Consider the following 23,659-nt stretch of genomic DNA (forward strand, 5'->3'; position numbering starts at 1 on the left):
TTATGAAATTGTTGTGTTTAACTTTTAAATGTATCACTATTTTTTTATGAAGGGCTTCCCCTCACAAGACATGAACTATTGGTAAGAATAAAATGTAGTTAATGAAAAGAAGTATTTTGTTTTAAATGTGCAGAGTTTAGATTTCATAAGAAAGCCAAAGCTGTAACAATTTAAATTTGGTTTTAAAAAGTAAAACACAGTTGAAAAATATCCTTCATGCAAAATGTCCACACTTTTGGTGCAGAGGGGACAAAATTAGCTATATAATTTAACATAACTTTAAAAATGCTTGAGCCATTCATCTGAAATTGCACATATTTCTTGATACATTGATTTGGATATGATTTGCCCCAAAACACATTCTAAAACTGAACTGAATTAAAGTAAGGTGAAAAAGAAGAAAAAACTTCATTATTTTGAAAAACCCCCATATAAAGGGAAAACATCATTATATATGGAATCTTAACAAGTGTGGATTAATGTATCTTAAAACTACTCAAGTAGCTTTATTTCTTTATGCTGATTCTGTAGGTCTACAGCAAGTTTTATTTATGAAGTTGAACAATTCATGCATCCATGTAAAAAAAATAATATGATCTATTTATTAATCACATCTTGCTGTAATATAGGCCTATTGTATGTTATTTCATTCCCGTGTATAAATTTGTTGATATTTTGGTGCATGATCATGTTTCATTCAGACCCTTGACCTTTTCAGCTTTTGCAGAGGTGTCCTTTCTTTGGCTTACTTATAGACATTGTTTCTTTTTTTTTCAAGATTATTGTAGAATATATAGAACATCTATAGAAAATTGACTTTTTCCTAGCTGTACTGTTGGTCGACATCATGTATTCCTGCTGAACAAAAATGTCAAAGTGAACGCTCAGCACAGGTTCAAAAAAATTTGCAAAAGACATTGTTTCCATGGTGCAGGTATTCATTCATCTGAACAAACACATGACGGATTTAATGCACAGTAGACCTTGATTTTAATTAATGTTACTTTAAAAATATTGATGGTTTTTTGCCGGAAAGATTCAGCACGTCCGATCAACATATTTTATGGCATAATGCAGAGTCTATGTTCAAATTATGTCATTCAAAATCAAAAAGTACATCAACTTTTTTTTTCTATGACAATGATCTATTCTGTCTATTCTGATCGATTCACTATCTATGAAACAATGCGTTAATTCTGCATCGACTCTAGATTCTATTTCAATTTCAAAGATCTGAGAATGATTTGTTGTAGATCTACCAGTGGTTCTAATGATAATCTATGGCGGCAGTGATACAAGCATGCATATGCTATGTTCTCCGCCCAAAAATAGACAAATCATTCTCAGATCTTGAAATAGAGTCGACTGATAATCAAACTTACTTGGAACTCGTTGCAAAAATAATTAATTTATATAAATCTATATAACTTTGCACTTACCATTGTTCCTAGTCCCAGAACAACTCGACCTGTCAAAATATGTAACACGAGGGGGGCCTTTTGACAAGACAGTCTGTAAACTTCCGAAGGAAAAAGTCCAATTTAAATTTCCCGTTACTTCCATATGCGATATTATCGTGAATTATAATTATATGCATAATGTATCGCATATAGATTTAAGCATAAAATTTTAAAGTTTGTGAATCCTGTGCTTTAACTGTTTCACGTTAAGCGCCGAAAATCATGAAATCCACGAGGCCATGTGCTCAGCCTGATCACATTTCTACGCACTAACACATTTTTGTGTGAAAAAAATATCTGAAATTTACATTTTTTCTGTCAATTACTTTGTGACTGCAAAACCCTTTCTAAAAATAAAAATTTACACATCTGACTTTTTTGTGTATTGCCCTTGTAATTTATATTATGGATTTTTGTATAGATACGCAAAGTTTATCTCAAATTAGTTGTGAAAATGATGATGTCTGCTGAAAAAAGAGAAAATAAAATTATCTGAAATTATCGACTATAAAAGGCACTTTCATCAAATTTATTTTAAAAATTGATTGCTCGCAGGAAGTAGATATATTATCCAGGTACGTTTTGGTTACAATTTTAGGCGAATAATGCTTGAATGTAGCAGCTGTCGATTTTGAAAAAATATGACCACCTAAAAATATTTTTTTCTGTCTTCTGTCCGGATTTTCGGGTACAAGTTGACATTTGTTTTTCAAGATATATACTTCAAAGGAGAGCTAAATCATTTTTAATAGGCATTTCATTCATCAAATTATGTAATTCTTCAGTAAAAATTCGCAAAATGGTTGTAAAGACAAGCACTAAAATGTCGATATTTTGGCTATAGAATGTACCTTAATATGACGTATTTGGGTCAAAAGTCTGAAATCGCTCGAGCAGTACCATAATACACGGTGAGCGTGTAAATTTACACGCTCACCGTGTAAATTTACACGTTAAGCGTGCTTTTTACACGCTAATCGTATAAATTACACGCTAAGCGTGTAAATTTACAAGCTCACCGTGTATTTTTGTTGACTCGTTTCTAAATTTAGAATTCAAGCGAATAGACCAATCAAAATTTAGTTTACAACTGCAAAAATGACTGCATTCACTGCGGACCAGTATTATGGTCGCCTTCTGTATCCATATAAACAAACGGTAGCACTCTCAACTTTTTCGGAGTAACCTGCTTGTAATTGGGAATGACATCGCATGATCATAATATATTTATTACTGCAGATAGTGGTAGTTTCTTAAACGAGTATATATTATCAGCTTGAATTCTCAGTCATATATAATTTAGGTCCAGTCACCGAACCCCTAGCCACTTCCTATAATTTTTAACATCATTTAAGGAGGTAAATTATGAGGGGATAAGCCGTTGTCAGTGAACTGGTTTTTTCCCTTCTAAATGTCCAACTCTAGAAGTGGTGGTAAACAGTTTTCCACCATAAGGGTTCTGCAGAAATTCGCCGCGGACCTAATTCAGACAAATTATCGTCTTCGACGATACAAACAGTAACAGACGTGGTCCCGTCACAGAAGAAGTCACGTTGCATAGGCACCTTGATAAACCACGTAAATAAATTGAAAATTTAGTCATTTACAGACTAGTTCAAGACACTAAAGGGGAAAAAATATAAAATTCCTTAATGGTTTCATGAAAACGAGTAATTGCTTACCTTTATTGATGTAAACGATTAAATCCATTCCCCGTATACAATCAAGATAATCTAGATATTAACACATTAAATTAAAACACCCCTCTTCTGTTCATACCTGACAGGTAACGCCAATTTGTATGCATTGCATATAATCCTTTTTTAATAAGTTCGGGGCGGCTCATTAGAAAATAAATGGTGCTAATATAGGATATAAATTACTTTTATATAAAATTCATTCAATAACGAGTGCCGTCAGAAATACAACAGACTCGACAATTAGAAAATGTTACTCATAGGTGGTAAATAAGATTTTAATCTTTGACTGATTAGTAACTGATATGTCCTAAACTTTATAATTTAACCATTAACACTCATTGATGCTCACTTTGCGCATAATGGATATAAATTACATAATATTTGTTTTTCCTATCCTGGTTGCCGATTTATTTCAACATAAGTATAAATTTGATAAACATACTTTGTCTAAAGTATGATATAGAATTAAGACCCATTGTATCATACTTGCTAAGATTTGCAAAAACAACTACATATTAAGTTAAATCCACCAGAAATGCAAGTTTGAAAAAAATCATTATCTCCCTTTTCCTATCTTTACCAAGATAGATTAGAAATAAATGAACTCAGAAGGTAGACACAGTTTTAAAACTTGCATATTTGGTTTAGATTTTTTTTTTTGGAATATGATGTAAAACTAGAACTTTTTAAATACATTCATATAAACGAATTTTATAAAAATCAATAAAATATACATCTGTGATAGGGATCTAACACTATGCCATGGGCTTTTTGTTTCTAAAATAAATCTCTATCAGAATATACGAAAAGTGAAAAGTGTCATAAGACATCTTAAATGTGACCGATCACCTTAAAAGACAAGTTAAAACATTAAGCAAGGAGAGTGAAAATACTGTATAAAAACTCTGGTTTGAAGAGTGTGTTATGGGGGAAATACTAAGAATAAATAAGGAGCATTATAAGAACGTGGTAAGTAAAAACAATTTCGAATTAAATGGGATGAAATAGTGGGTGTTATGGGGAACAGGGGAAGTGGGTTTTGCACGGTTTAACATAAGAACTTAACAGGAGAGCATGTTTTGGATGGGAGTATTATCCCAAGTGACCATAGAATTTAGAGCTTGTATTTCTCACTATTACTAAAATAAAAAGGTTATGTTCTATGCGTCCTAAGGACCTTCTTATATACATTGACATTTAGAAGCATATAACGTAACCTCTTGAATTTAATTTGGTTTTTATAAATTTATTAAAATAGAACATTATCAACCATTGAAAAACTCTCACCTAAGAATGAAAGTTTACTCATTACCTTCACACGAAAGAAATATTCCGTGACGCTTATATTATCTCCTGTTCGCTTTTTCTCCTCTGCTCTTAGTGTCACTATTAACATAAGCCATCAAATGAAATACATAATTTATAGTGTACATTAAGTATACTAGCACTGATGTATCGAACATTAAAATGATTTGTAAATTTAGTAAGGTGCGCGTTGTTATATTTGAAAAAAAAGACAATGGCATAGATAAAATGAATATCGGTTACTCGTTCAAGCAGGGAGCCGTCTAAACATGTACGAGGTTAACAATTATGTTCTGATAAGTCGACCACGATTTTGTTGATCGTAGCCAACGTGATCACGTCCTTGAAAGAAATACAGAGTACTCCACATAACTATTAACATTGGCAACAAAAACAAGTGGGTTACAGTAGCCCTTAAAAGCTCAACTTACCTCGGCTATTTGGCCTTGAATACATTCATTTCAGGATAATACACTGAATCATTAATGGAAGTTTAGTATAAAAACACATAAAATATGCCAAGTGCCCGGAAATGAATAAAATTAGGAGAAATCCTTATAATGTGCAGCATACAAAGTATGATAAAATTCATCTAGTTGTTTCGAGGTATTTTATTTCTAGCTCTAGGGGACGACTCTTAAAGGAGTGAAGTTCCCATACCTTAACAATGCTAAGAGAGGAACTTACAATGTACCACACAACAAGTTTGATGAAGATCCAGCAAGTTGTTCATGAGAAAATTAAAGTGGTTTGAAGGATTTTCTAATCATAGCTCTAGTAGCCCCAAAAAGAGGCAAGGTGCCTCCATTTTATCATATTTATTCTTGAAAGGATGCTGTACTTTCTATTTATAATTGTTCATTTGTGTGTAGGTATTTTTCCATGTTGTTACTGGTAAATGGTGTTTACCCTGATCATTGATATTCCTGAATACTTCATAGCAAGAACATATTTGCTCATGTATCTTCTTAAAATTTTCAAGTTTCTCTTCAAAGAAGGTTATTCTTAACAATGCCTTGATCGATCTTCCCTTAAAAAAGGGCCTGGGCACATTTCCTGAAGCCTACTTTACTTAGGTGAAAGTTGTTCAACAAAAAAAATTTAAAACAAATTCAACTTTTCCCAAATTCGAACAAATATGTAACAGCCCTGCCAAAATACACATTTTGTGAACGAAAGAACCTTTGAAAAGTGTGTCGCAAACATGATGAAACTAAATGAACTCTTGTGAAAAAGGCCCCAGATATATAAACAATGAATACGCCAACCCCGTACTTAAAGGGACTAACCCACACATTTTGGGCGAAATATAACTTCTCTCAAAAATCCATAAGAAGTAAGTACCCTGAAAGTGAGTAGTGGTACAAACTTTTGACATCAGATTTTTGCAAGACATTCTTATAAATAACCAAACATTTTGTGCAACGCTTTTGAGATAATGCAGAAAAATTTACATTCTTCTTGCATTTTTATTTCACCCACTTTATCATTTTCAGTGTCACATGTACATTCTAGAAATTGACATGTTGAAACATTTCACTCAAACTGTGGGCGAGTAGCTTTAAATATTTGTCGTACAGACAATAACCTATGTCCTTAGTAATGTTATTAATAAGGCTGATCGTACACTTTGCACATGCGTGATCGTCTATGGCCTAGATAACTGACAATTTTCTGAAAATCAGATTGTCGCGTGATAGTACATTGAGCTTGTCCATGATCTAGATAAATTAAACATTTTGTTTATGCGTGATCTTAAACAGCCAAAGTGAATATATAGATTTAGTTGTCAGACCGGGTATGTGTTAAATTTCTACTTTTTTCTGTATATTATTTATATTATGATTTTGTAATCTCCAAAATTTGATTTTTATCCTTCTAGTTTATGTTTTTCTCGTATTTTGTTAGATTACGGACTGGTATACCCACTCAATATACACTTTTTTTCAGGAGTTTTTTTGACAAATATGGAATGCATTCTTTGCGAGGTCATAAAATTACCGAGTGAATTTCCACCTGAAAATGTTACCGAAAAATGCAGACATCCACCTATAGCTTGCTTAAGAGTAAGTTCACAAGTTGTATTTTATAGATTTCTTTGAACTAAATTTACTATTGCCAAAAATAGCTATGAACACACAAAACAAATGAGAAAATAAACCTTCTATAGAGCGATAAAGTAGATGACTGGTAAAGTGTCAGTATTCCGTACTGTAAAATCAGAAATGTTTGTGCGGGATTTTCTCTCGCTATAAAATACAAGCGAAATGTTTTTGTTATATATTTAGAGATGGTACCTAAAAAATTCAAATTCATCTTTATAGGTTTTTTTCAGAGTGAAATGATAGCTAAGTGCACCAATTTTCTAAATATATTTATGGTTTTCCTCTTCTCCATGTCAAAAATAGAAATATTTGATATCTAAAAAATGACTTTCTCAAAATATCTGAAGGAAAATGGACAACTCTTGTATTGACCGTTTTTCAAAGATTTTAGGACTTCCCCAATTATAGTCTATATCAAAAGCTCCCACAGCTAAATAAATTCATTAGAGTATAAGGTAAGTTTACTCTACTTTCAACATTTTGAAAGAGCCTATACTGAACTTCCTTTTGTCTTTTAATAAAGTCAAATTCCAAGACTAGCCAAGAGTCTAAAACGCTTGAAAAAATTCTGAGTGAAAGAGAATGACATGCTCTTTATTATAAGCTTACCAAAACCACACCAAAAATGTACCTTAAAGAAGTTATTAAAGATTTTATATTGTAAACAAACCCCTACACCATTTTACCATCAATATTTTCCACCCATGAATGCACTCAATTCAGGTGATAATTGTTGATATATTTGTAAATGAAAGGCCCCAACAAAAACCTTTTTTCAAGTTGTGTAAACAGTATAAGTTTTAAATTAATGTTGATATCTGAAATTATCCGATTATTTTGTTTTCAACAATAAATAAAACACCTTTTAGTTTGTTTAGGGTAGTTGACCTGTAACGAAAATCATCAAATAGAGTAATCTCCATATGCTTTTTCAGCATTTATTCGTTTTTCAAGGAAAGCAAATGATCGTGCTAGTTCCCTCCAGAGAATGTTTAAATTGAGAGTTGCTTAAAATACATTACATAGAGTCATTACCTGTCAGCTACCTTAACATGTAGTAATTACAACCACTAGCTTAAAACATTGTAATTATATTTGACGACAATGAATTTTTGTGTTACCAATTTAACTTGTTTTGTTATTTCTCATTGTTGGATATATACATTTTACATTTTGATATATAAATGTTGTGTAAACCAATGTATCACCACTGAGAACAATAAATAAACAACTTTGGCTAAAAGATCAAAACTTAATAACGTTTCTTAACGTCGTTAATTTTCTTCAAAGGAATGTATGCATTCTTCTATATAATCTTCATGCATTACTAAACTTTCTATCAGGGCCTCACTGCAACTTACAAAATAACTGTCAGTGTAAGTCATGAGAAAAGCATGCGTATTGTATATTGAATACAAAGGGATTTAAACAAATGTAGGTCATATTTTGTCTGCCTGATAAGTTGTTTGAAAAAGGACCTATCTGATTTTTCTTTCACTTTTGATCAATGTTTAATGTTGGCTTCAGTTTATTGATCAATTCAGAGTTGTCCCCCTTTGATTTATTTGGGTAGGTACCATCTCTATATATATAGCCATATTTGACTCACAAGTGGTCGCATATCAGTATAAAACGGGTGCTCTGAATCAGTCTAAAATGCAGGTCACTCTTAACGGTTTATTGCTGATGACAACTTATATTCAGGCAAAAACAAAAACAAAAACAAAACTTTAAGTAACTGTGGACATTAAAGAACCTTAGATTGTAACATTTACCATTTTCAAGCGATAAAAACAGTACAAGAATATCTTATATGACTAGAGATGTTATTTTTTTGCCAAAGAAAAAACAACATAGAGCTGTTCTCTTCAATAGACCTGTGATGTTCACAAATAAATAATACATGGACAGGATGTACTTGCTAGTTCTGAGAGTTACGCAGTATAGTTCAGTACGTATGTCTTAACTCGGGCGAAGCACAAAATCGCGGCTACATTTTGTGCGATGCAGTGACGCGGAACGTCACGTGATGTAAAGCGGGCTATTGCACGGTCAGCGCCGTGTGAATCAGTTCTAGTCTTGTCTTCTATACAGACACACGTATTTTCGCCACTTCAAAATGAACGAAAGGGTGGAGTTAGCTTTCGTTATTCCTAAATTCAAGCGCAAAAGCAACGAAAAACAGTTCAAACTCAACAGTAAAACTATTTCTAAGTTAGATGAGGCTTGAAGTTCACTTGGAAGCCGGAATGATTGAAAACGCTAAAGAATCATTAATGGAAGCCCGAGACATGATTCAACATCGGCAAAAATTTAATCCAGTTAGCTGATTCGTCGGATCTCCGTTAGAGACTCGTGTCAGAGTATGACGAAATCCTATTGCCGACGACAGCGACGACGAGAAAAGAATCTACAAGGCCGAGGCTCGAGCGTCAAGGAAAGCACGTTATGACAGGTCGAAACGTGGACGAATTCGTTATAATCCTTTCCGGTGATCAGTGGAGCCAAGGGAGCCTGCTGTAACTCCCAGCCGTTTCCAGGGTTCAGCTAGCCAAACCGGTCAACGGCAGCGTCCGGGTCTATGTTTCTTGTGCGGAAAGAGTGGACATTGGAAGGCCGAGTGTGGAACTAACACCTCTGTTTCTAATAATAAGATAAGTAGACTGTTTTAATTCTGAGCTTTTCGGACAGGCCAGTAACTCTGTTACAAGTTATTTATCAACCAGTGTAGAAAATGGTGTTGTTTCAAACGTAAGTACAGTGAGTCAAGATCGGCCACAAGTCAGATGAGAAATAAAGGTAATTTATCCAGTCGGTCGTTTAGCAAAACATGCAAATAAGCGGAGGGAATGTTCTGATAACCTTTATATTTTAGATGTTGTGGAAAACGGGTACAAGTAACCGTTCAGGACGGTTTCTACCGACATTCATTTAAAGAACAACAAGTCCGCCAGGGACAATCCATTTTTCGTACAGAAAGAAATACAGTCATTGTTAGATAAAGGTATTATATCTGAAGTTACTGAAAACCCGAAAGTGATAAATCCACTGACAGTAGCTTACAATCGGGCAGGCAAACCAAGATTGGTCCTAGACTGCAGGTATATAAATCCTCATTTGCATGTATTCAAAATAAAGTTTGAAGACATTAGCGTCGCCGAAAGTTTGTTTGATAACTCTTCATTCGTATTCACTTTCGATTTTTAAAGCGCATATTTTCATATAGACATTTTCACTGAATATAGGTCATTTTTAGGGTTTTGTTGGACAAAAAACAACGAAAAAAATATGACATTTACAATTCTCTTGCATTTGGTATCGCCACAGCAGGGCATATATTCAGTAAAACTCTAAGGGTACTCGTAAAATTTTGGCGTTCTTTAGGTTATAAGGTCATCACCTTCTTAGACGATGGTATAGGTGGAGATACCGACTAAGTCAATGCTCAGGAATGCAGTCGAATGGTTCGGCTGAGATTAGGTGAGTTCGGTTTTTTGCTAGCAGACGAGAAATGTAACTTGTCATCATCACCGTCGGTAACCTGGTCAGGGCACTTGTTAGATTTCAAAAGTAACATCTTACGTATATCCACGGAAAGGATAGACCGGTTAGAAATCGCTATAGATTCTGTGATTTTTCAGATTCAAAAAGACAAACTAGACTTGATCAATGTGAAATTCCTTGCATCAGTCGTCGGAATGATCATTTCTTTACAAAGCGTGCTCGGAAAAGTAGTACGTCTTAAGACGAGGTATTTACAGAAATGTATTATCAACAGGGCTAGTTGGAAAGCTCCAGTCACTTTAGAGGCTTTTGAGGAATTGCAATTCTGGCGCAGACACGCACAATCCTTTAACGATAAAGGTAAACTTTGGCGTCCTAATGTAGTCGTGCAAGCAATATTATTCAGCGACGCTTCGAGTTCCGGTTACGGTGGATATGTAGAAATTCCATCCAGCTCGATAATTGATCATACCTGTAGTTCTATTTGAGTCAAAAATGAAAACGGTAGAAAGCCGTTCCCGGAAGCGAACGCTTCTACAGTAGATCCAGAGTATGTCTCCACTAACAACAAAATTGTTAGGAGACACACAGGTTTGCACCATTTTTTGTCGAGTTTCAAGTTCTCGGAGATGAACAGTAATTTTGACGCAGACGACAACTTTACTTCTCTGAATACGAGTAAGTGTTTTCAGTTTCAAGATTTAAAAAGCATGTCGGTACCCCCGGAAGTGGGTTATTATGCAGAGCCCCCGGTTTACTATTGCCGCCACCGGAAGAGAGTATACTTCTGACGCCCCCGGAAGTGGGTATGTTACCGACCAAAAAAACGGGTTCGGGTGAGATATTGACACCCCCGGAAGCGGGCAGTCGAAATGAGTACTCGGTACGAGGCCAGTTAGTAAAGCCTCTGGAAGAGGGTTGTATGACATGGTCTCAAGGAGTTTGCCTACAGACAGAGTCCCCGAAAGGGAACTGTTTGATAACGCCCGTGGACGCAGGCTGTCCGATAGCGTCCCCGGCAGAGGGTTACTTTGTAGAGTCCCAGGAAGCGGAACGTCCGATAAAGTCATTAGAAGTCGGTTACCGCCAGAATCCAAGGAAGGAGGTAAATTGTTTACATCCTCTGAAGCAGTTCAGTTTTCAAAAGTTGAAGCTTACAATTTATTGGCGGGCAATGGGTCAGAATTTCCATAAGTAATTAAGTTTACAGACAGTACAATTCCTGTTACCACAGGGCCTAGTTCACAAACTTCAACTAGTACTTCGCATGTAGGCGAAGTTTCAGGTAATTGGACCGCTTCTGAAGCGTCAAAAAGCACCACCTGGCGAGAGTTGGAAGCAATACGGAGAATTATTTATTCTAATTTGAATATTTTTAAAAATAAAATTACTAAAGTCTGCACCGATAATAAGAATTTGATTTACATTATTCCGTCTGGTAGTTTTATTCAAGATTTGCACATTTTATCTTTAGACATTCATAGAGCTTGTTTGACTTACAATATATCTCTTTGCCTAGAATCGATCCCAAGGGATAAAAACGTCCAAGCAGATACATTAAGTAGGTGTTCAGATGTCGACGACTGGTCTATAAGCAAACATGTTTTCGAGTATTTAAATCGTGCTTTGGGACAACATACACTTGATAGATTCGCGACACATTATAACACAAAATGTGTCAGGTTTAACTCGAAATATTGGGTCCCCGGCACAGAGAGTTGCGACACTTTTAGAATAAGTTGGTCAAAGGAAAATAACTGGATCGTACCGCCTCCAACTGTGGCAGTCAAATATTTAGCAAAACTAAAACATGAAAAATGTAACGGAACATTGATTGTACCAGAGTGGTTTTCAGCCCCTTTTTGGCCTCTTTTGGTGAACAACGACGGCAGTTTTAAAAATGTCGTTCAAGATAACTTTGTTCTCCCTGCAGTAGGTTTAGTTTTAAGGGGCAGAGGCAATAACGGTGTATTTGCAAAAGAACAACATCCTTTCAGAATGTTAGCACTCAGATGCATATTTTGATGAGTCAAACATACTAAACATGTACCAGTACCAGTACGTATGTACAACGTAGATAGCATATCATAAGTTGTTTATTCTTTGCAGGTGTTGGTATAAAACGAACACTCAATCGGAAATTTAACGAGGCAGGCGTATCCATAGATAACAGCGATGACGCCATCGGACGCATGGCGACACACGTTCTTTCTTCACGTGCTGGCACTACCGTTAATAAATACGCCATTAATGTGAAATTGTTCAAAGATTTTTTTTGTTTCCAAAGGTTTGGAATATTTCCCAGCTCATTTTATACACGTTGCAGTGTATTTGTTGCACTGTGGTAAATCAGCAAGCGTGATTACATCAGCTTTACGCATCATATGGCTACATGAAATAATGACTTTAAAGATCCCACAGATAACTCAATCGTCCATTGTTGAATGTACAAAATGTTACAATATTAAACCAGTAACGAAGAAGGACGTTATTTCCCATGAACATTTAATTGATTTGTGCAGCATGTACTCTGATTCAAATGATACTATACATTTAAGAGACTTATCAATGATTTTACTCTGTTATGCTGGGTTTTTACGCTTCAATGAAGCTAGCAATTTGAAATGTAACGACATAGATTTTCATGAAAATCATTTAGTTTTAAACATTCGAAAAAGCAAAACCGACATTTACCGCGAAAGAAGAGAGATTTGTATTGCTAAAGGCCTTACTTGCGCATGTTCATACACAATGCTAAAACGATATTTATCATGTTAAAATTTGAAATTAAGAAGCAGTTCGTATTTATTTCAGCCCGCATGTAAATCAAAATCAAAATGTTTTTTATTGGATAAAGATAAGTTACAGTAGGGCTAGAGAGTGTAAGTCCGTTGCACCCGATTTTCAATTTGGTACACATTCTTTACGGGCGAGCGGCGCTACCGCCGCCACCAACGCGGAAGGTGTTAAAGAAAGGTGCTTGAAATGTCACGGGAGATGGAAAACCGATATAGCAAGAGATGGGTACATAAAAGATTCATTAGAGAAGAAATTGTTATTCACAAAGAATCAATTTGTAAACACAAACTATCTTTTATTATTCAAAGATCGGCATAGTACGAAATACTTCCATAACACGAGATTATTATTTTTCTCGATTTTTCAAATTACTATGATTGTACAATTTTATTACAGTTCCTTCAAAATATTGGATCGAATTTGAATAGCGACTTTCTCTAACATTTGCAACCGTTCTATAGCAAGTCTTGCCCACTGCAAATTGGAGTTTGTTTTGTGTGTAGTTAGGTTAAGACTTGCTAGTTCTGTGCGTTACGCAGTATAGCTCAGAACGTATGTCTTAACTCGGGCGAAGCACAAAATCGCGGTTACATTTTGTGCGATGCAGTGACGCGGAACGTCACGTGATGTAAAGCGGGCTATTGCACGGTCAGCGCCGTGTGAATCAGTTCTAGGCTTGACTTCTATACAGACACACGTATTTTTCTATTCAAATTCGGATATGTTTCTTAAGTAAGTTTGTATATCACGATAATAATAACATTATTTTAATGTACGGCGCTATTGTTTTGGAAGGGCGTACAGGGATGAAACCCAACATCTAGTGGTATGACAGTCGGCGTAACTCGCCGATGACAAACGGATGGAGGTTCCTGGGTTTTTTCCTTTTAAAATAGAATAGTTTTACTTCAGGTTTTCCTCGGCTAGCCGACCACGTCTGTAAGCGTTTTCATAAACTTGTACGGGTTTTTTACAAGCATTATCAGTTATATCTTCATTTTGTATTTTTTGACGAGCAGATGAACAAAGATTTTTCAGTTGTAGTTGCAGATTTGTCGATACAGAATGAAAAAGAAATATTCACATTCAGTTGTACAAGATTTATTATTATGCCCCCCTTCGAAGAAGGAGGGGTATATTGTTTTGCAGACGTCGGTCGATAGGTCGGTATGTAGACCAATCCGTTTCCGGATGATAACTCAAGAACGCTTGGGCCTAGGATCATGAAAGTTGATAAGGAGATTGGACATAACCAGCAGATGACCCCTATTGATTTTGAGATCAGTAGGTCAAAGGTCAAGGTCACAGTGACCCGAAGCAGTTAAACGGTTTTCGGATGATAACTCAAGAACGCTTAGGCCTAGGATCATGAAAGTTAAAAGTGAGATTAGTCATCACCAGCAGATGATTCTTATTTATTTTCAGGTCAGTAGATCAACGGTCAAGGTCACAGTGACCAAGAACTGTTAAAGGGTTTACAGATGATAACTCAAGAACGCTTGGGCCTAGGATCATGAAAAATTGATAGGGAGGTTAGTCATGGTTAGCAGATGATCCCTATTGTATTTGAGATCAGTAGGTTAAGGGTCGAGGTCACAGTGACCCGGAACAGTTAAACAGTTTCCGGATGATAACTCAAGAATGCTCGGGCCTAGGAACATAAAAGTTGACAGGAAGGTTTGTCATGTACAGCAGATGAGCTCTATTGATTTTGAGGTCAGTAGGTCAAAGGTCAAGATCACAGTGACTCGGAACAGTTAAATGATTTCCAGATGATAACTCAAGAACGCTTGGGCCTAGGATCATGAAAATTGATAGGAAGGTTGATCATAATTAGCAGATGACCTCTCTTGATTCTGAGGCCAGTAGATCAAAGGTCAAGGTCACAATGATCCGGAACAGTTAAACGGTTTCCAGAGGATAACTTAAGAACGCTTGGTCTTAGGATCATGAAAATTGATAAGAAGGTTTTTCATGACCAACAGATGACCCCTATTGATTTTTAGTCCAGAGGTCAAGGTCACAGTGACCCAGAACAGTTGAAACGTTTCCGGATGATAACTTGAGAATGCTTGGGCCTAGGAATGTGATAGGGAGGTCAATCATGACCAGCAGATGACCCCTATTGATTTGAGGTCAGTAGGTCAAAGGTCAAGGTCAAATTGACCCAGAAAAGTAGAACTTTTGTGTGCAGTAACCAAATAATTTCTTTTCCTTGTGCAATTACTTAATGCATCAAGGGGGGCATTTCCAGTTCTACGAGCTCTTGTTCTGTGTAGACTACTTGACGTTTTCATGTAGAATATACTTTCTCATATTGAAAGTGTTCACTAGATCGCTTGATTTAAGCTTATTTTGTGCATATTTGAATTTACGTTGATAGTATATATTATAACAGTAAAGCTTTTCATAATTATTTTTAAACTACTTAGATCTATTATGTTATCACAATTTGTTACCGTACATGTACATATTTTGTGCGCCTGCCTTTCGTCCAATAAATATAGCAAGTCTTGCCCACTGCAAACTGGAGTTTGTTTTTGTGTGTAGTTAGGTTAATACATTATATACCTATCACTTTATAGGTATATTAATTTTGAAATATTTGTTTAAAAAGATTGTTTATATTAAACAAAAGTCATCTAATATGATGTATTTCGTATCATCATAATTTTTCTGTTCTGTTCTGTTCTATACTAAAAAGTTGTTTATAGCTTGTGCCTCACTTCTGATTCATATAAACCACGAAACGAGGTATATGAATTGTCTTACCTTCTTATTAACAACAATGCAATGCAAGCTTAATTACTAAAATGACAGTGATGCTAATACCTTCTAGCACATTTTTGGCGAGATGTATTTTCTTACTAGCATTATTTACAGAATGTTTCTAAATAATGTTTGTCATCTAAGTAAAGGGTTTTTAGGGATACCTTTAAAGGTATGAAATGAGAAAGGAATAAGTAAGTCAATACATAAAGAATTGAATGCAGCTTTCACTTAAAAATGCCAAATAAAGTGATAACTTAGTACTGAGAAAAAAAGATGTACCAATAGTCGATATTATTCAAATAAAAGCCAAACAGAATCTATTTACATTTTTTATCCCCCCGTTGAAGGCGGAGGGATATAGTTTTGGCGTTGACCGTCCGTCCGTCCGAAACTATATTTATGACATGGTTTGGAGTATTCAGATAAAACATAGCAGAAATGTTAACTGCTGTAACTGCCACCCTGCAAGTTTCGGTCAGACTGCATGAGTAAAACAAGAGTTGTAGTCGATATTATTCAAATAAAAGCCAAACAGAATCTATTTACATTTTTTATCCCCCCGATATAGTTTTGGCGTTGACCGTCCGTCCGTCCGAAACTATATTTATGACATGGTTTGGAGTATTCAGATAAAACATAGCAGAAATGTTAACTGCTGTAACTGCCACCCTGCAAGTTTCTGTCAGATTGCATGAGTAAAACAAGAGTTGTAGCCTTTTGTACATACATTATATAATGTTTTATTTTTGTCCGTTCGGAGTCATATCTCAGATATGGATGAAAGGGTTTCAATAAAACATGGTAGAACTGTTAATTGCTATAGAGAAATGCAAGTTTCATTCAGATTGATTGAGGAAGGCGAGATTCATGGCTCTTTGTACTTATATATATATATCGTACATGAATAGTCCATTTTCTGTCCGTCCGAAGGCATATCTCAGTCATGGTTCAATGTATTACAATAAAACATGGTAGAAGTATGAACTGCTATAGGGCAATGTGGCCCTGTAAATTTCATTTAGATTAGTTGTGAAAGACAAGATTTATGGCCCTTTGCACCTATATTTATATGTAGTACTTTTATTCCATTTATTCGTCCGTTAGGAGTCATATCTCAGAACTGGGTTGTAGGATTTCAATAAAACTTGACAGAAATGTTAACTGTTATAAAAATGCGGCCCTGCAAGTTTTAGTTTGATTGCTTGAGGAAGACAAGATTCATTGCCCTTTGTATAAAATATATAGTATATAAATAGTCCATTTTCTGTCCATCCGGAGTCATATCTCAGACATTGTTCAATGGATTTCAATAACACATGGTAAAAATGTTAAATGCTGTAGGGAAATGCGACCCTTCAAGTTTCAGACAGATCGCTTGAGGAAATAGAGATTTATGGCCCTTTGTATCAATATATATATAATATTACATAAATAATGATATTATTCCATTTTTTGTACGTTCGAAGTCATATCTCAGAGTGATAAGTGGGAAATGTGACCCTGCAAGATTCAGTGAAATGGCTTCAGGAACACACGAATTATGGCCCTTAGTACTTATATAATGCTTACTATGTAGGACATTTCTTTGCAACTTTAGTGTCATTTTAAGATCCAGTTTTGCTTTGGGATATTGTGACCAAGCTTAGTACATATATAGCTTTCCTGGAAACGGTTGTACGGTATGCGTTTTGGTAACTGGGGATCAAGGTCAATGTCACTGGTTCTAAAAATAGAAAAATTGTTTCTGCTCAATAACCTTACTAATAAATAGGATATTGCGTCCATGCTTGGAATTTAGGAAGCTGGCATGGAGACCATGGTTTTAGGTGTATTTTGGATTGCTTAGAACAAGGTCAAGAACATGGTTACTAAAAATAGAAAAGTGGTTTTCTCATGATAACTTCAGTTAGGAATGGGGTAAGCAAACCAAACCTGGTAAACATGTAGCTTTCATTGAGACCATTTGTTTGTACCACTTTTAGGTAGCTTGGGTCAAGGTCATTGTTACGAAATATAGAAAAATAGTTTTTGATTTATACTTTAGAATGAGTAGCTTTCAAAAAGTCTGAAATTCAATTCATTTAAGTGTTTTTGAAGGCAGAGAATGCTTCTTCAAGGGTAAAACCTTAATCAGATTCGGTGGGGGATACCAATTCACTTAATTTGCTTGTTAATTTAAGGATCATATTTTGTTTTGTGTTGCCTCTCAAAATTATTGTTTCCAGCCAATGACTAATAATATCTAAACGTGTTTGTAATCAAATGAACGGCACCTATGCGTCTGTCTGTAAGATTTATTAGATTAAAGTTGTGCACGGAAAAAAGTTCCTAATTTTTTATTATTATTAAACATTATTTTGATAAAATTTCATATACATGTTCACCACTATGGGGAAATGCTATCTGTGAAGTTTCAGTCAGTTTGTCCAAGTAACACCAGAGTTATGGCCCTTAGTAGTTTCTAGTGTTAACTATTTAGGGTACTATAAATATGGCAGTTTCTGCTTCATAACTTGTGACATATTTGACCTAGAACTATGAAACTTAAATGAATTTAGATCACCATAATGTGGTAGTACACACACAATTTCGTCAGGATCTCTTTAGTAACTTCAGAGTTATTGCCCTTTAATTGTTTAAAAATCCACATATTTATACATAACAAACTAACCAGTTGGTAGAATTTCATTAAACTTCTTTCATTTTTTTCTATGAACATTTATTATCAACCTGTGAGGTTGTGTACCCACACCCGGTCACCTCCACCCACTCCACCCCACATGTTTATTTTCATTTTTTCTTTTTTTATAATCTCAAACCTTCCATGATTATTTAACAACATGCAAACACCCCTTACAAAAAAAAAATCAAAATAAATGTTCATCCCTTTGTTATCAACATGTGAAGTTGTAAATCCCCACCACCACCACCACCACCACCACGTTGCAGATTTCTTACTTTATTGTGCTCTCTTAATGACTTCTGTTCTTTTAAGTTCAAATGTAATGAAAATGAAATTATTTGCTTCTTAGTAACAGCCTTAACTTTTTGCAGGATATATTTCTTTGCCATTCCTTAACACAAACCCATTCGGCGTCGAATTTGCTTGTTTTCATATTATTAAAGAATGTTCCACAGAAAAGATATTTTAGTGAACTTATCTATTACCAATGGAACATACATACGTTTCCAAAATCCTTTTCCACCCTTTGCGATTTTAAACGATAGCAATGTTGAATAACCGTAAGACCATGTGTGGTCCGAATATATGGATTATGCATCTGGTAGTTCGAGCCCCTTTGATTGAGACATGTACCGATATGTAAATGGGGTACACTCGTGGGTTGAGGAAGGTATATGTTCGGGTAGGGTAGTAGAATCAGGGCATCATTATTTTGACCATGCATGGATGGTTTATGATTTGGTTTGAGCGCCGATGGCCAGGTCGTATGCACTTATACTATAAACGTTCTTGTCACAGTTTGAAATGCTGATCTGGTACCTGGGGTAGCCATAGATGCCAGGGCAGGTCATAGAAGGTAACTGAATAGTGTTCAAACTTAGAATATTTCACTTTTTTGACAATATCTGAATTTTTGATTACCCTATGACTAAAACATGTACCCATGCTATATCACATGTGTTTGTGTATTTCCTTGCTACAGTTTGAAGCCAAGATCGGGTACCCATGCCATGAATTCCCAGTCCAATACTACCACTTTATATTTCCCGCAGTAGCGTACTATGACAAGTCTATATCTGCATGTAGTTCTCTTGTGACTATCAGTGTGTAACATTATCGCATTCGCATTAACTGTTAATAGGACTTATTTTTAACCATCGGTATTCAAGAAATTTCTTGAAGTGTTAAAGATTTGTTATTTCTCATTGTCTCTATGCAAAAAATGTATAATTACCATCATGGAAATACAAAAGAATACAGTTATTTTGAGGTGTGTCTTTAAGGTTACTTGACAAACAGTCACTACTGACCTTGACATTTTATAGGGAAAAGTACAAGTATATATAACTCTCAAAATATGCTAAGTATCTAAAATTGAACCTCAAACAAACGCCCCCGAAGTGTGCCCAAGAATGCTACAGTTGTCTGCGCAAAATATGCCAAAATAGTTTAGGTATGAATTATTTTGTGACCAGATAAAAAAGTTCTCCAAAGGTAACCTTGACCTTGGAGCTAGGGGTCTGGGTCTTGAGCATGACACACCAACTCATTATAGGGAACAATTGTGACAAGTAATTTTAACATCCCTTGATGAATGGCAGAGTTCTTGACCGTACAAGAAACAAACAATGTTAACCTTTGACTTCTAAGTGTGACCTTGACCTTGAAGCTAGGGGTCTTGGTCTTGCGTCTGACAAGTCTTCTCAATATAGGGAACGTTTACACCAAGTAATTTTAAAATCTCTTCATCGATGGAAGAGTTATGGAACAGAAAAGAAACAGACCATGTTAACCTTTAACCTCTAAATAGGACCTTGACCTTAGAGTTAGGGGTCTGGTTTTATGCATGACACGTTTTCCCGTTATGGGGAATATTTTTGCCAAGTAATTTTAAAATCCTTTCATGAATGGCAGAGTTACGAACCGGACATAAAACAGACCCTATTAAACTTTGACTTGACTTCTAAGTGTGACCTTGATCTTGGAGCTAGGGGTCTGGGTCTTGTGCGTGACACATTGTCTCATTATGGTAAACATTTATGCCAAGTTGTTTCAAAATCCCTTCATGGATGACAGAGTTATATACCGGACACTTAAAAGATCCTATTAACATTTGAGTTCTGAGTATGACCCTGACCTTGGAGCTAGGGATGTGGGTCTTGTGCATGACACATTGTCTGATTATGGTTAGCATTTATGCCAAGATATTTCAAAATCCCTTCATGTGTGGCAGAGTTATGGACCGGACATAAAAACAGACCCTATTAACATTTGATCTCTAAATGTGACCTTGACCTTGGAGCTAGGGGTCTGGGTCTTGCGCAGGAAATGACGTCTTATTAAGGTAAATATTTATGCCAAGCTATTTCAAACTCCCTTCATGGATGGCAGAGTTACAGCCCGGACAAGAATTTACAAAGCTGTGGTCGGACGGACGGAAGTGCGATTCTAATATGCCCACCTTTGGGGGCTTAAAAATCAGTGTAAATAAAAAGATATTTGTTGAAACATCGTTTGAAGATGTAAGGGAATAAATATATAAAAACCTAAAATTATCAAATGTTTTGTTAAAATTCACGAAATAGATATATGCTTAATAACTTAATAGTAACATAATATATTAAGCCGCATTAGCTCTGTGCACTAGTCGGTAGTGTACGAGGAGTGTTCGATATGAATTGCTTATTGTCCTCTAGCTCGATATCCACGTGGGGCACGATAAAACCCAATACCTACCTGTATAGGGTTATTCAATACCTACACAACGGTGTATAAATGTACATGTTAGACTAAGTGTAAGACATAACATTTGCCATTTGAATACACGCAATCATTGACCACTGTAGTAAAAATAGTTCGTAGAAGCGTCGACAAGAAAGATGAAATACGGGTTTAAATCAAAGCTCGCTCGAAACTTGGTTATTCTTTGAAGCAGCTGATGACTGAACTTTCTACTGCTTATGGACCTTCTTGTGTGTCTTATGACACAGTTCGGCGGTGGAAAAAGAAATTTGAGTCCGGTGTAGAGTCCATAAAAAATGCACCGAAATCAGGTAGGCCAAAATCTGCATCTCGTAAAGAAATCGTTTCCAAAATGAAGGAAATCATTGAAGGAGATGCCAGATTTACAGTTCGTGATATTGCATGAAAGGTAGGCATATCACTATCAACGGTTCACCTTATTTTGAAGAAGCATTTGAAAGCCAGAAAGATTTCTGCTAGATGGGTGCCACATCTGTTGACTGATGAGCAAAAGAGGCAACGGGTTAAAGTGGCCAAAAAGCTGCTTCAAATGTTTCCAAAATATGACAAAAAGCAGTTTGCCAATGTCGTCACAGGTGATGAAACCTGGGTCCATTATTTTGAGCCCGTCAGAAAGGTTAGCAATAAGATCTGGGCCACTAAACACAGCAAACGCCCAATAATTGCCAAACGTTCTTTGAGTGCAAAGAAGGTTTTGTATGCAATCTTCTTCTCTGGTGAAGGAGTCGCAATAAAAGTGCCGGTGAAAAGGGCAAAAGCATCACCGGAAAGTACTACAAAGACGTAGTACTGAAGAAACTGAAAAGGTATTATCAGAAACGACGCGCTGCCACTGTTTTAAACATGTCCGTCTTCTACATGACAATACCCCCGCTCATACCTCCGCAATAGTTACGGCGTTTTTGAAGAAAGAAAAGTAACTGTTTTGCCTCACCCCCGTATTCCCCAGACCTTGCCCTATGTGATTTCTTTTTGTTTCCGAAATTGAAATTCCTTGCTGGGCGGAAATACCAGTCCCGACAGGCACTTGGATCTGCCATTCATCAGTACCTTATTACTGTGCCCAAATCAGCGTACCGTGACGCCTTCAAGAAGTGGATACATCGGCTGAAACTTTGCATTTCTAGCCACGGGGAGTACTTCGAGGGCATGAAATGAGCCCTTTTGGGCTAACTTGAAATTTGAAGTCTCTAGATAGAAATAAGCAATTCATTTCGAACATCCCTCGTACATGTATTTACAATTATGCTTTGCACGGAATGTCACGGTTCAGAGGGGTAAGTAGACTGGCTGTACTCATTACTATAACCCGGCGCTGAGTTAACAAACTATAGGGAATCTAAAGTGGTAGTATATTCATGGCTAGAATAGCTCTAAAGGTCAAGTCAGGTGGAGTGAATTTCAGCATATAAAGACAGTATAATGTGTTTTGACACATGTTAAAGTCTCTACTTGCCAAGTACACACTCTTACCATAAATGTACCCGAATGGAAAGCCATGACTGTCTTCTGGTGTTGATATAGCACTTTATGCTGCACTTATATCTGTATATGAAGTTTCTCTACTTACATGTATATGTTCTAATACAGGAATATAATGCGCTTAACATTGTATACGGGGTGCTATGTTCTTAACTTTATATGCGGCCCTTTCAGATGTATATGAGAATTAATATGCAGTCGTTTCAACTGTTTATGTGTATGTGGTGCTTTCAACTTTAGATAAATTGCCTTCAACTCTATATATGTTGTGTTTTGAATTTTATGTGAATATAACTGTATACGGGTTACTCAGGTATCTGTATATATAGTAACTTTATATGATGTGCTTTTAACTTTATGTATATGGACTGGTTTTACTTTTTCAGGTGATAGTTTCAGCTTCATATGGGGTGCTTTCTATTACATTTAACTTCATATGTAGGGCATTGTGTTTTATATGCGGTGCTTTAACTGTATATATGATTCTTTTTATTGTATGCGCTGTACTTATATATTGTAACTTGTATTTTCCACTGTTAATGCGATACTATTAAGGTAGTTCTGCACGTTAGATAAACCGGAAGATATGGCGTAACATCATTTATCCGGATAACGCAGAATAAGAACTGAACTCGGCAAAAGGAAATGAAAACCATTTTATGAATTAATGACAACCAAATTAATTAAAACGGCATTGTTATCTTTCTAGAGGAGATTAAATATGTTATTAAAAAGTTTAGTTTAGGAATATTTTATTGCAAATGTTACACAAGATACGATCATACGCATACATACAGAAGTAACAACACAAGCAACATGATATTGACGGAAGTATTGGAATACTTACCGAGTCAACCTCCGGAAAGACAATATTTGTAATACTTATCGATGGCTGTTTTAATAATGTGTAACACATGTTGAGTTAATCTTGAAAAGGAAAAAATACAACAAAAGGCACAATATGGAAGGAAAAATGAAATAAAAGTACTAGTATATTGAATTATTAGTATTTAAATATTTTATCAAAATTAGGTACCCATAAAGGTGACGGTATAAAATACTGAATAAGAAACTATATTTACTAGA

At 35.7% G+C, this 23,659-nt stretch overlaps 1 protein-coding gene across 2 annotated transcripts in view; it reads left to right on the forward strand.

Moving 5' to 3' along the window:
* The first annotated feature begins 6,163 nt into the window (after positions 1–6,163).
* Positions 6,164–23,659, forward strand: part of LOC128548049 (uncharacterized) — a 35,898-nt gene continuing 18,402 nt past the window's right edge. Inside the window, exons 1-2 of one of the 2 annotated variants that reach the window (XM_053522349.1) lie at positions 6,164–6,263; positions 6,416–6,531. In XM_053522349.1, the coding sequence (XP_053378324.1) occupies positions 6,433–6,531 (99 nt within the window). In that variant the 5' untranslated portion in view covers positions 6,164–6,263; positions 6,416–6,432. The remainder of the gene's footprint in view (positions 6,264–6,415; positions 6,532–23,659) is intronic. The other variant, XM_053522350.1, reaches the window with a different exon arrangement.

The sequence above is a fragment of the Mercenaria mercenaria genome, chromosome 13 (genome assembly GCF_021730395.1).
Source record: "Mercenaria mercenaria strain notata chromosome 13, MADL_Memer_1, whole genome shotgun sequence".
In the NCBI taxonomy this organism is placed as follows: Eukaryota; Metazoa; Mollusca; class Bivalvia; order Venerida; family Veneridae; genus Mercenaria; species Mercenaria mercenaria.